At 37.6% G+C, this 13,385-nt stretch overlaps 1 protein-coding gene across 1 annotated transcript in view; it reads left to right on the forward strand.

Annotated features, from left to right (window-relative positions):
• Positions 1 to 13,385, forward strand: part of lrrk1 (leucine-rich repeat kinase 1) — a 122,074-nt gene that overhangs the window by 58,734 nt on the left and 49,955 nt on the right. Inside the window, exons 17-23 of the mRNA XM_053635604.1 lie at positions 679 to 851; positions 948 to 1,068; positions 3,853 to 4,012; positions 4,235 to 4,511; positions 6,652 to 6,823; positions 9,262 to 9,431; positions 10,229 to 10,368. Of these exons, the coding sequence (XP_053491579.1) occupies positions 679 to 851; positions 948 to 1,068; positions 3,853 to 4,012; positions 4,235 to 4,511; positions 6,652 to 6,823; positions 9,262 to 9,431; positions 10,229 to 10,368 (1,213 nt within the window). The remainder of the gene's footprint in view (positions 1 to 678; positions 852 to 947; positions 1,069 to 3,852; positions 4,013 to 4,234; positions 4,512 to 6,651; positions 6,824 to 9,261; positions 9,432 to 10,228; positions 10,369 to 13,385) is intronic.

The raw sequence follows: 13,385 nt of genomic DNA on the forward strand, positions 1-13,385 counted from the left end.
CTTCTAATTGTTTAGTATTATGGAACGTCTGTGACAGAAGTTAGTTCCTGTTATCATAAGAGCTATAAACAGCCTTCCCCTAACCAGGCTCACATTTTCCCTTTCTTTAAGTTAGTAAGACAGAAAAAAATCTCAGCTTGTCAGTTTTCCTGTGGTGGAAAACGTAATGATAGTTACAAAACACTGATACTGAAGACTCCTTCAGTAAATGTTAAATAAATGTCTTCTTACAGAAAGTTTCATCATATCAAAGATGACATGTTTTTCTTTGTTAAATAATCCATTTATTATTAGACTTATGTCTAATCGTATATGTCACGCATCAGCCATACAAGTCCCTGTGAATGAACTGTTACTATAGAAACAATACTGTATTAGAACGAGCACATTAAAATGAACCTATGATTTGGATTACAGCTGGGACTAGTGTCAGAGCTGCTGCTGTTGAAAATTACTCAACCCTTTCTGAACAATCAGTTTCAAGAATTCAGCAGTGATGTGGTATAAGATTGAGATCTAAGCTTTCGTTTTGTTTAGTTTTTTTTCTGTGTCTGGTAAGAACAGGAAATCAAAATAAGATCGCTGGCCAGGTTTCATCATGCATTCAGGGAGCAGTTTGGAGTCATGGTAGCATTTGGGAGATATGTTGGTTTATGTTTTTGATTTTGTGTGTGACAGGCACGTGCCCCAAACTCTGCAGTAGTTGTCATCGGTACACATCTGGACCTCATCGACACTAAGTTCCGCACAGAGCGGATTGCCACGCTGAGAGCCTACATCCTAGCACTGTGCAGGACGCCGTCAGGTGCCAGAGCCAGCGGATACCCCGACATCACCTGGAAGCACCTGCAGTCAGTGTTGGCATCTCACATCTGTGACACACCACAGGAAGTTATTTAAACTGAGCTGAACTGAGCATACTCTGTGTGTTTGTGTGTTTCTGACAGTGAGGTGTCATGTAAAAGCCTGGAAGGCTTGGACAGTCTCAGGAGGCTCCTGTATCACGTGGCCTGCTCCATGAAGGACATCAGTAATCCAGCCAGCTGCCACAAACTAGTGGGAAGACTGGTATGATTTAGCTCATTTATCAACTATTCAAATAATGGGGCACTGTAGCTTAGTGGTTCGTATGTTTGCCTCGCACCTCCAGGGTTGGGAGTTTGATTCCTGCCTCCACCCTGTGTATGCAGAGTTTGCATGTTCTTCCTGTACCTGGGGGGGTTTCCTCTGAGTACTCCAGTCTACCCCTCCCCCCCTCAATCCAAAGACATGCATTGTAGGCAAATTGGCATCTCTAATTTGTCCGTTGTGTGTGTGTGTGTGTGTGTGTGTGTGTGTGTGTGTGTGTGAGATTGTGCCCTGCGCAATCCCCATCCATGCTGTCCCCTGCCTTGTGCCCCGAGTCCACTGGGGATAGGCTCCAAGCTCCCAGAAACCATGTGTAGGATAAGCGGTACAGAAAATGTATGGATGGAATTATCCAAATAAAAAGTCTATTAAAATACATATTTAAAATTTTTGTAACGTCATGTTATACTTATAATTTGCCGGAAGGTGTTCATTAAATTTCTAAAACAGCATGGACATTGTTTAAGTTCATGAACATGCTAAACATGTTTTACAAATGCAATGTTTGTGTCAAATAATTTGGGTTTCCCTCTGCAATCATCTTCAAAACGAACCATCAGACTAAGATAGGAACAGCAACGTATGATCAAGGAAGAAATCCGGAGACAAAGGTTTCGATGGTACGTCCATGTGTGCAGAATGAGCGGCAGCCTGCTTCCATACAGACTTCTCTGGAGGCAGAAAACCTCACAGTAGGGATGGGCAATGTAGACTTAAAACTATATCACAATATTTTATTGGGGTTTTTACAGTAACGATGTAAATGATGATGAAATAGCCTCTAGAAACCTACCTCAATTGTCTTATCGTATATACAGAAAGGTAAAGTTAGCAGGATAGCTGACTAATCCAAATGTTGGGGTTTCAGTAGCTTGCTAGGTTTGTTAGCTAGGTATCTCATGTTAATTCATAAATGTTTCTAGCTATTTAGTTAGCTATCTAGCAAAGATGCCCTTAAAGATGCCCTTATCCTGAGCATTACCTATAGGTTATAGCAGCGTTTGGATATAGTTAACGCAAGATATCACTTTGATGTTCAGTAGTGATTGTCTGTTAAGTTTTATATAGCACTTTCATACTGTAAAACAGTAAAAGATCTGGCTAGCTTGTCTAGCACTGTCAGCTAGCTAATTGCATACCTGTACTGTTTTTGCAGGTTTTATGTTGAGCTGTGGGATGCTGATATCTCCACGGGTTTTGGCTCGCATAATTTGCAGATTATTATCACAGTGTGATAAGCATCTAAAAGTAGAAAAGTGAAGCAAAAAGTAGAAGCATCTAAAAGTGAAGATACCTGACAATTTGGGCAAGAGATGCCCATCTATCTCCACTGTCTGCTGACTAAAGCATTTGGCGCATGAAGTGTAGACTTTCAGCATGAAACTGTTTTAATTTGATTAGGTCTTGTAATTTAATTGGTTAAAATTTGCACATACCGTCTTTTATTTGGTTTACAGTCTTCTGAAGTTAACTGCTTTTTTTTTTTTTTTACTGAGTAAGTGATCAAAAATGAAAAATTCAGACGAGCCTTAATGTTCTTCTGGGTGAGCAGTGGTTTTCACCTCGCCACTCTTTCTTGGAAGACATTTTTGCCTAGTGTCTTTCTGATAGTGGAGTCATGAACAGTGACCTTTACTGATGCAAGAGAGGCCTGTAGCTCCTTTGTCCTTGGCTCTATTGTAACTTGCTGGATGTGTAGTTGTTGTGCTCTTGGAGGAATTTTGGAAGGTTGGTCACTTCTGGGAAAGTTCACTACTGTGCCATGTTTTTCCATTTGGAGATAATGGCTCTCACTGTGGTTCTTTGGAGTCCCAGAGCCTTTGAAACTGCTTTGTAACCGTTCCCAGACTGATATTTTTCAATCACCTGCATCATTTCTTAATCATTGAATTTCTTTACGTTTTGGCATAGTGCATTACTGGGTAAAACTTTTTAACCAACTTCATGCTGTTGAAAAAGTTTTATTTAAGTGTTGATTTGATTGAACAGGGTTTGCAGTAATCAGGCCTGGTTGCGTCTGGCCCAGCTGAACCCCATTATGAATGCAGTTTCATAGATTTGGGGAATTAGTAACTATGGGGGCAAACACATTTTCACACATGCCCAGTTGGTATTGGAGAACTTTTTTGCTTCAATAAATAACATTATCATTTAAAAACTGTATTTTGTGTTTACTCAGGTTGCCTTTGTTTTATCTTAGATTTTGTTTAAATTTCTGAAACAATTTAGTATAAGATATACACAAAAACTGAAGAAATCCAGCAAATACTTTTTCACAGCACTGTAGTTTCTTACTTTCCACCATACTATTAAGCCAGGAAAGCATCAAACTGTGCTGGACTCTTGCTGTATGGCATGTTACAAAACAAAGACGGCCACATTCTCTTTGATATTCATTCTGGATTTGGTGCCTCATGGGAAATCCAGCACTCCTCCCTGTTTTTTTTTTGGTTAATGTGGGGGTGTAACCATGTCTGCACTCTGCAGACAAAACAACACCCTCTTAACTTTAAACATGGCAAAAGAAGCCTGGGAGATATAGAAATTAAGATATAACAAGTGCAAATTATTTTTATTCTGAATGTTTGTTTTGTGGATTGGACTACCCGGATCACAAGCGTATCAAGACTGTTATTGTTATTTTGTCTGTAATAGCATTAATTGTTGACAACTAAGGATATAATGATGGCAAATAATGTGTATATTTCTGTTTGTGTGCTGCAGATCCCCAAGAGCTACCTGACCCTTCAAGAGGCTGTGTTAGCGGAGTGTCAGAGGAGAGATGCAGAAGACGAGGTCCAGTATCTGACAGATCTGGAGCTGGAGCAGATAATTGAACAGAGCCCTGGCAGTGATATCAAAGACTATGAGGACCTCCAGACTGGTAATTAATGCTTATTGCATAATTGCAGAATTATTCAGCCATAATAATGTTGCATAATATTTTATTGCTATATCTATGTATTTTCTTAATTTCAAGCATATGTACACATTTACTACACTGAAACCCTATCTAGTAGACTGTCTTAAAGATCATTGTCTAATATTTTTGCAATAGTATCGATATTTTATGGACTCTTTATGCACTATTTCTGCACTCTGACAGCGATTAGTTTTTTAATCGAGACGGGCACCGTTCTGCACTTCCCTGATACGAGTCATGGCCTGTGTAAGCTTTACTTCCTGGACGCCGTATGGCTAGCCGAGTGTTTAGAGCGGATTGTGCATCTAAAGAGCTCGCGCTCTGTGGCGCATAATGGCCTGATCCGAACCGAGGACCTGCGCATGCTGCTGATCGGCACCGGATTTACCCAGCACACCGAAGAGCAGTACTTCCAATTCCTTGCCAAGTTTGAGATTGCACTGCCGGTGGCCAGCAACAGGTTGGTATCTAGAACCATGCCAAGTTAATTATTCATTCATAGCTAGCTGATGACTAAAATGATCATTTTGCTTAATGTTGAAAGTATAATAGGTTTTTTTTTTCCGTTCAGCCAATATATGAACAAAGGGGTTTTGCTTTACCATTTTAATGGCACAGTAATTATTCTGTTATTCCCCTTAGAGTATATTATTTACTACCTACTATACATTCTTCAGTAAACATCAAACTAATAAGAAAGGTGTGCAGTTACTAGGGTGAAGAATTTGAGCCGGGACACAGCTGATTCCTGGGAATTTGAGATGTTACGCCATCAGAAAAAAAGCTTTTCTTTCATACTGGAAATATACTGTATGTGTAAATCAAAATAAGACTGCTCTTCCTCAGCTCCACCTCAATATTAAACTGTGTGTGTGTATATATATATATATATATATATATATATATATATATATATATATATATATATATATATACACACAGCATCTCACAAAAGTGAGTACACCCCTCACATTTTTGTAAATATTTGATTATATCTTTTAATGTGACAACACTGAAGAAATGACACTTTGCTACAATGTAAAGTAGTGAGTGTACAGCTTGTGTAACAGTGTAAATTTGCTGTCCCCTCAAAATAACTCAACACACAGCCATTAATGTCTAAACCGCTAGCAACAAAAGTGAGTACACCCCTAAGTGAAAATGTTCAAATTGGGCCCAAAGTGTCAGTATTTTGTGTGGCCACCATTATTTTCCAGCACTGCCTTAACCCTCTTGGGCATGGAGTTCACCAGAGCTTCACAGGTTGCCACTGGTGTCCTCATGCAGCCCCATATCATGACATTCCCACCACCATGCTTGACTGTAGGCAAGACACAATTGTCTTTGTACTCCTCACCTGGTTGCTGCCACACACACTTGACACCATCTGAACCAAATAAGCTTATCTTGGTCTCATCAGACCACAGGACATGGTTCCAGTAATCCTCAGACAAGTCTGCTTGTCTTCAGCAAACTATTTGCAGGCTTTCTTGTGCATCATCTTTAGAAGAGGCTTCCTTCCGGGACGAACGCCATGCAGACCAATTTGATGCAGTGTGCGGCATATTTTCTGAGCACTGACAGGCTGACCCCCCCCCACCCCTTCAACCTCTGCAGCAATGCTGGCAGCACTCATACGTCTATTTCCCAAACACAACCTCTGGATATGATGCTGAGCACATGCACTCAACTTCTTTGGTCGAGCATGGCGAGGCCTGTTCTGAGTGGAACCTGTCCTGTTAAACCGCTGTATGGTCTTGGCCACCGTGCTGCAGCTCAGTGTCAGGGTCTTGGCAGTCTTCTTATAGCCTAGCCCATCTTTATTTAGAGCAACAATTCTTTTTTTTCAGATCCTCAGAGAGTTCTTTGCCATGAGGTGCCATGTTGAACTTCCAGTGATCAGTATGAGGGAGTGTGAGAGCGATGACACCAAATTTAACACACCTGCTCCCCATTCACACCTGAGACCTTGTAACACTAACAAGTCACATGACACCAGGGAGGGAAAATGGCTAATTGGGCACAATTTGGACATTTTCACTTAGGGGTGTACTCACGTTTATTGCCAGTGGTTTAGACATTAATGGCTGTGTGTTGAGTTATTTTGAGGGGACAGCAAATTTACACTGTTACACAAGCTGTACACTCACTACTTTACATTGTAGCAAAGTGTCATTTCTTCAGTGTTGTCACATTAAAAGATATAATCAAATATTTACAAAAATGTGAGGGGTGTGCTCACTTTTGTGAGATACTGTATATATTTCTCATTTACATTTCTTTGCTTATAGTGACAATATTCATAATGAATTTGATACAATATACGGAGGTTTTTTGTTTGTTTTTTTTATAAAACCTTTGCAGGTGTCTTACTATTGAAGCATGAGACTATAAAACAAATTAGATTTCATGTAATTTTAAAGCAAATTGTTTAGTAATTTGGTGAAAACATTTTAATGTACCATGCAAAAATAGTGCAGTTACATACATTGTAAAGATTGTAATTTTTTCAATTCAAGCATTATCATGGTCTCAGGCTCCACATGGTTGCCCTGTGTCTCATTTCATTACACATTTCATCTGTATTTCCATTTCCCTAGTTATCTCTTGCCACACCTGTTGCCTCCCAAACCAGCCATGGATATCCACGGCTTCCGCCAACATACCAGCAACACTATCCAGCGCCAATTTAAGATGAGTTTCGTTCCAGCAGGATTCTGGGAGCGCTTCATCGCCCGCATGCTGATCAGCCTCAATCAAATGGACCTGCAGGTACACAGGGCCTTCTCTTTGATTATTACGGGATGTTAGTACTTCTTTAAGGGAACCTGGCTTCAAGAGAGAGGTATACATTTAAATTTCTTTGTATATAGAAATGAAACCTGGTTCATGTTTATATTTATTTATTTCATTATTTCATTAAATAATTATTTGTTTCTTTGGCAGACATGTTTGAAACTTATGACTGAGACTAAAAGAGAATTTAATCCAAGCTAAGAGCTTTTCAAGGACTCAACAGCAATGCAAGTGCTGCAAAACAAAGTGCAAAATATTCATAGACAGAACAGCAACTACACACAATATTTGGATAAGTGCTAGTACTTGGGAGTTATACAAGTATTCACCAGACAGCAACATCCATGATGCATAGTAATACAGTACATGCTAATAACAATGAGGATGGCATGAGTAACCCACCAGACATTTAATGGCATTAAACGTTAGTTTATGTTTAAAAAAAAAAATAGCTGCATTGAAAAACAGAAAACCTAGTTTTTTTTTATATATATATATATATATATATATATATATAATATAATATAATATAATATAATATAATATAAGCGCACGCACACAGATACACACACTTAGGTGGAAAAAAAATGCTTTTACATTACCATTTTTATTGCATTTAGCTGAAAGCTAAAGATGACTTACATACCTTTTTACAAACCTGCTTACGTACTTAAAAAATTATTTACCAACTTAATTACTTATATGCTTATTTACTTACCTTCAAATGTTCTTAGATCAGAAGGGTTCAGGATCACTGGTATCTCAGGAGTAACATGTGTAGCTCGACAGAAAGAGAGAGGGGAAAGAGAGGGTGGAATTATTAGGTAGGCTTATTGTCCCGTAATGGTTAAGGACAATGTACTTTGCATGAGTACAAGCAGGGACTCTGGCAAGACTAGCCATGACAGCATAACTAAAAGGGAGCGCCAGAAGGTAACACAGACATGAGGCGCCTTGGGACATAAGGCAGCCAGCCACTCCATCATCAACAAACCTAGGTGAACAACCGAGTTTACTTACATACTCACTTACTTTAGATTATTACTACAAAATTGCTCACTTAGATATTTACTTATTTAACAACCTAAGTACGTAATTACATACCTAATAACGTAGAACATACTTATATCCTTACAGACTTACTTGGATATGCTATGTGGCCAAAAGTATATGTCCACCAGACCAGCCACATCCATATGTGCTTGTTGAGCATCTCATTCCAGATTTAGTCCCCCTTCACTGTTATAACAACCTCCATGCTTCTGGTAAGGCTTTCACTAGATTTAGGAGCATGGCTTTGGGGATTTGCTTATTCAGCCACAAGAGCATTAGTGAGGTCAGGCACTGATGTGGGGCGAGGACACCTGGTACACAGTTCATCTCAAAGGTGTTCACTGGGGTTGAGGTCAGGGTTCTGCGCAGGCCACTCTAGTTCTTCCACTCCAACCTTGGCGAACCATGTCTTCACTTTGTGAACAGGGGCCTTGTCATGCTGGAACAGGATTGTGCCGCTTAGTTCCAGTGAAGGGAAATTGTAATGCTAGAGCATGCAAAGACATTCTATACAATTGTGTGTTTCCAACTTTGTGGCAACACTTTGGAGAAGGCACAGATATGGATGTGATGGTCAAGTGTGGCCATATAATGCGTGTTTAAATGTACTTTAAATATGTTAAATGATTACTACATTTAAGTTTCTTAGGAACCTGTTTGCAAATGGACTTATTCAGATATTTACTTGTATAGATAATTGTTCTCTTACATACTCACTTACTTTAAATGCTTACTACAAGCCTGTGTTTTAGATATTCATAATTACTTTGTGCCTACTAACTTAGAAACTTACTTATATTCTTACACACTTACTTAATATTACATACATTGCTTAAATAATTACTTGAAGAATGTATAGTAGGTAGTAAATAATATACTCTAAGGGGAATAACGGAATAATTATTGTGATTAATTTAAAAAAAGATAATGTGTAGATACTTAAGTTTATTTAGATAGTTGCTTAAATTTGTACGTATTTACTTGGTTACTTTGTTGTCTGTTCACATACATAGATACTTACAGTACCTGAACTTACTTAATTGCATACTCACAAACAAATTAATTTACTTTGAAAACTTAATTACTTACTCAAATTAGATACTTACTGACTTAAATACTTAATTACCAACTTCCTTACATAGACACTTGCTTACATACACAGATAAATGCTATTCATATTTGTTTTGCATTCCTGCTGACAAACTTGCATAGAAATGTATTTACTTAGAAACTTACATTTCATTACCTCATTACTTACTGGGTTGTTACAGCAGCCAGAGCCAGCACAGTTCAAGAATGAAATACAGTACAAAAAACACTGATTTTATTGCTGGTTTTATTTTCTCTGTGTTGTGTATCAGGCCTTTGAGACTAAGAAAGGCGCACGGAGCCCACGGAACAGTAACACGGTGATTTATAGTTTTGCGGGGAAACGGCAGAAGAACCGCTGCAGCACGTTCCGAGTGCGGCGCAGCCAGACCATCTACTGGAAAGAAGGGCTGTTGGTCACCTTTGATGGGGGATACCTGAGGTCAGACTCTATAGAGCTTTCAAGAACTTTCAAACACTATGATGATATAATAATATAAGTTTTCAGTTACTTTTTCCCTGTTTACTAAGATCCTCAAAAACCTTGAAATGTTTCAGAACAACACTCTTGGCATTCTTGCACAGTCCTTGTTGATGATTTATTGGCTAATTGATGTTAGGCCAGCAGGCATGTAGAAGCAATTTTGATTATTATTCTTGTTCCTTGTTTTTGTAAACAAGTTGAAAAAAACCACAACAATTTCACTCATTTAGTTTTTTAATAGATTTTTTTTGTCATATTATTGTTCTACATTTTATTGTCTGCTCGAGTTTGTCAGCACAACTAAACATCATAAAATGTATTGTATAAATCATTGAGTAATATTCTGTTTGAATATTTTATGTACTCCACGTATTTGATATATTGCCCAACCCTAGAGCAAAGCCCTACATCGATGCACTGCATCCATTTTTCATGCAAGTCATGTACAATTGCTGATGTGATTTATGACAAATGAGCAAAGCTTCACTGTATCCTTATGAGGTCTGCCATCTCAGATGTTCAGTTTGTTCTTTTGCGCATTTTCCTATGATTCTGTGCAGTAAAATGAGAGGCGGAATTCACAACACAGGCATGCAGTAGGCCTCTGAGTCCTGAGGTTTTGGCTTCCCAATGTTTGAAAGCCAAAATGTTGCTGAAAGTTATGTAAATGATGATGTGTGTGTAAGCTCTGGTCTCAGTGCATCGATGAGATGTTTATTAGTCTATAAGGTCCTCACTGCCATTTTCTCCCACAGTGTGGAGTCATCAGACCTGAACTGGAAGAAAAAGAAGAGCGGTGGCATCAAGATTATCTGTCAGTCAGAGATGAGAGACTTCTCAGCGATGGCCTTCATCACTGACCACGTTAACGCTCTCATAGAGCAGTGGTTTCCTGGTGAGACCAACCGCAAACATTACTCTCTGAAAATTCCACTGATTATAAACATATTTTTCAGATATGACTCAAATGTTTTTTGTTTTGTTTTTTTGTTTTTCTTAGAACTATACCAGACTATAAGATTCATTTTGTGAAGGTACACTACCATTAGCTTGGAACTAACATAACATAACTGTAGAAAATCCATAGAGTTAAATGGGATTATTGCAGAATCAATTATTTGAAAAACAAATATTTTTTTAATACTACAGCACTGCTGAGTTATCAGTTCTGAATTTGTAATCAGAAAATGTTAATGAATTTTCTCTAACAGCTGCTCTGATGTTAGTTGTGGCTGAATGGGCAAATCCCATTTGACTTTTATTTTGCTATCTACTTACAACACTACGTTTTTGAGTATGGGGTCATTACATTTTAACGCAGTGTCACACTGTCCAGTGCAACAGCTCAATTATTTAGTTAGGGATGACGTTTTTGAAAAACATAAAAATCTACAAAATCTATCATAGCATATTGCTATTGATATAACTACAGTGGCTCGTATCATCCTTGAATTTCTGCAACACTGCTGAGCATCCTGAGAATATTATGCCTGCAGTGAAGCATGGTGGTGGTGGCATCATGTTGAGCGTTACACTTGGCCTGTTGGTTGCTTCTCTGACTAATGCCCTCCTTATATGGCCACTGACATTTGTGATGTTTGTAATCTTTTTATTACCAAAACCTGATATATTTTTAAGAGCTTTGTCCGGGATTGGTTTTCATGATGCTGTTTGTTTTGGTATGTTCTCTAAGACTCTAACACCTAACTCTAAGACCTTCCAGGAACAGCTAAATTTATATTGAGATAATATGATACTTTAGTTGCACTCAGGTGAGCTCCATTTAACTAATTATGTACTTTCTGATGGTAACTAATTTTTGTTTGTAAAAAAACAACAACAAAAAAAGCCAAAATTTAATATAAAGGGCTACTTTGTGTAGCTTCATTAAAAATATTGCCAATTAAGTCTGTTTCAGTTCCAGGTTGTAAAGCTTCAAAATATGGAAAAGTTCAAGGGTGTGTCATTGTGGTATATAATCATACCACTTATCCAGGTTCTAATGGCTGTAGGGCTTAAAATCTCTTCCTCTTTACGTACAAAGTTGTTGTGTGCAAGTCGATGCTTGCTGTTCCATCTGCAAATTGAATAGGGCTTACAGTGAGCTTCTTACTCACTAAAGTGATGCAGCAATTTATAATAAGCTTCTGTGCCATTAACTTTTTCAAGCTATTTGAGTGCTAAACACAGACCCACACTCGCACAGCACAGTGATGAGGATGAGTCATAGTTTATTCAGCTTCACTGCCTTTTTGTCAGTGTACATAAAGCCAGTCTCTCAGCCTGCATGCCTCAGCACACCTGCTTTATTTGTGCTGTTTAAGAACGAACAAGTCATTTAGCTTTTCCTTCTACTGTCATCCTACTCTTTCTGGCCATGAAAAACAAGCAAATATGAAGTTTTCTGTAAATGAGCTTTCTGCCGCATTAGACCACTTGCACAACAAGGCTTAGTTAATCTTATTGCATTGAAGGAGACGTCAAAAGTTTAAGAGGCATGAAGATTATTTATGTTGTCGATGTGCGCGTGTGTAAATAAGAGGATTTGCTTTATACTGTTTGCTGCAGATAAGACAATCGTTCTTGTTCATTTTGACGTTGTTTAACTTTACTCTCTGCCCATTAAAATGTGACCAACATGAACAATTTTGGCTAGCAACTGCAGTAACTGCTATCAGTCAAAATAAATGTATGCAACTAGTAAATTAAGTAGACACCGACATAGAGCTCTGATATGATTATCATTTTTCTCAAACATGCTGTTATTTAACTTTAACAAGAATTCTGCTTTTGTATGGTGCAAATGTCTAAGATACAGAGTATAATTAATGTCTAACGATGTCTAAAATTGTCTACAATGCAACACAGTGTCATTTCATGAATCACAAATAAACGTGACTAAATCGGTAAAACTAATATTGGTGATAGAGATAATCATAATAATAATAATTGGTGATAATCCTGTGTGACTTTACATACACATTTCTTCAGACTTTGTCTCATTAATGAGGTTAGGAACAGAGCTTCAACAGTCTTTAGGAGCAACATGATGAACATGTGGTTACTGCTTGGCCCCCTCAACTCTCTGAACCTGCACATTTGGTCTCCACCCCCATCTGTTCAGTCCTGTTACTGAAAATGTTACATTATTGAGATGTTTGTCAAAATCATTGATTTTCATTAATAATAATAATGTGCTTTTACCATATAAACAAAGCATTAACATTGGAAATGAATAATCAGTGATTTTAAACCCTTTAAAGATGCTAATTAAGATGTTAAGATAACACTTAATTGAACCCGAGAGGATAGAGCATCATACCTGAAAGACAAGGCACAAATATGCATAAGAAACAAAGGAAGAATAAAATAAAGAAAAAAAAAATTCAAATGAATATTGAAAATACTGAAAAATAAAATTTAAAGGTGCAAAAATAATTATTTGTACATAGCATGGATATAATATAAATAGTAAACCTAAATATTATGTATCATAAGTATCATGTAGTGTAGAATTTGATGTAGTGTTACTTTTGACAAGAAAATAACCTCATAATAATGTAATGCAAGTTGAAATCTTGACAATGCCAGCTTAAAACAGATTTTAAGTATACCTTATAAATAAACTCTGTTTTTCATGAAAAAAAAATGTGGAAAAACAGGGACAAAGTGCAAATATGTTCCCATCTTGTGCTATAAACTATATTTGGTTTTTCTAAACAGCATCTCGTTCATTTGTGCTTTTCTGAACATTTAAAGAGCCCTATACAACAGCACTGTTGAATTCTTGATTCTGATTGGTCAGAATGTTTTGGTTCATTTTCGATAACTGCAGCTGTGACAGCAGTTCTGGCTTCAAGATAAATTGCAGGTGTATAATAATGCATTCATTCTAATACATTATTGTTTCTA

This window comes from Ictalurus furcatus, chromosome 10 (assembly GCF_023375685.1).
Source record: "Ictalurus furcatus strain D&B chromosome 10, Billie_1.0, whole genome shotgun sequence".
NCBI classification, from domain to species: domain Eukaryota; kingdom Metazoa; phylum Chordata; class Actinopteri; order Siluriformes; family Ictaluridae; genus Ictalurus; species Ictalurus furcatus.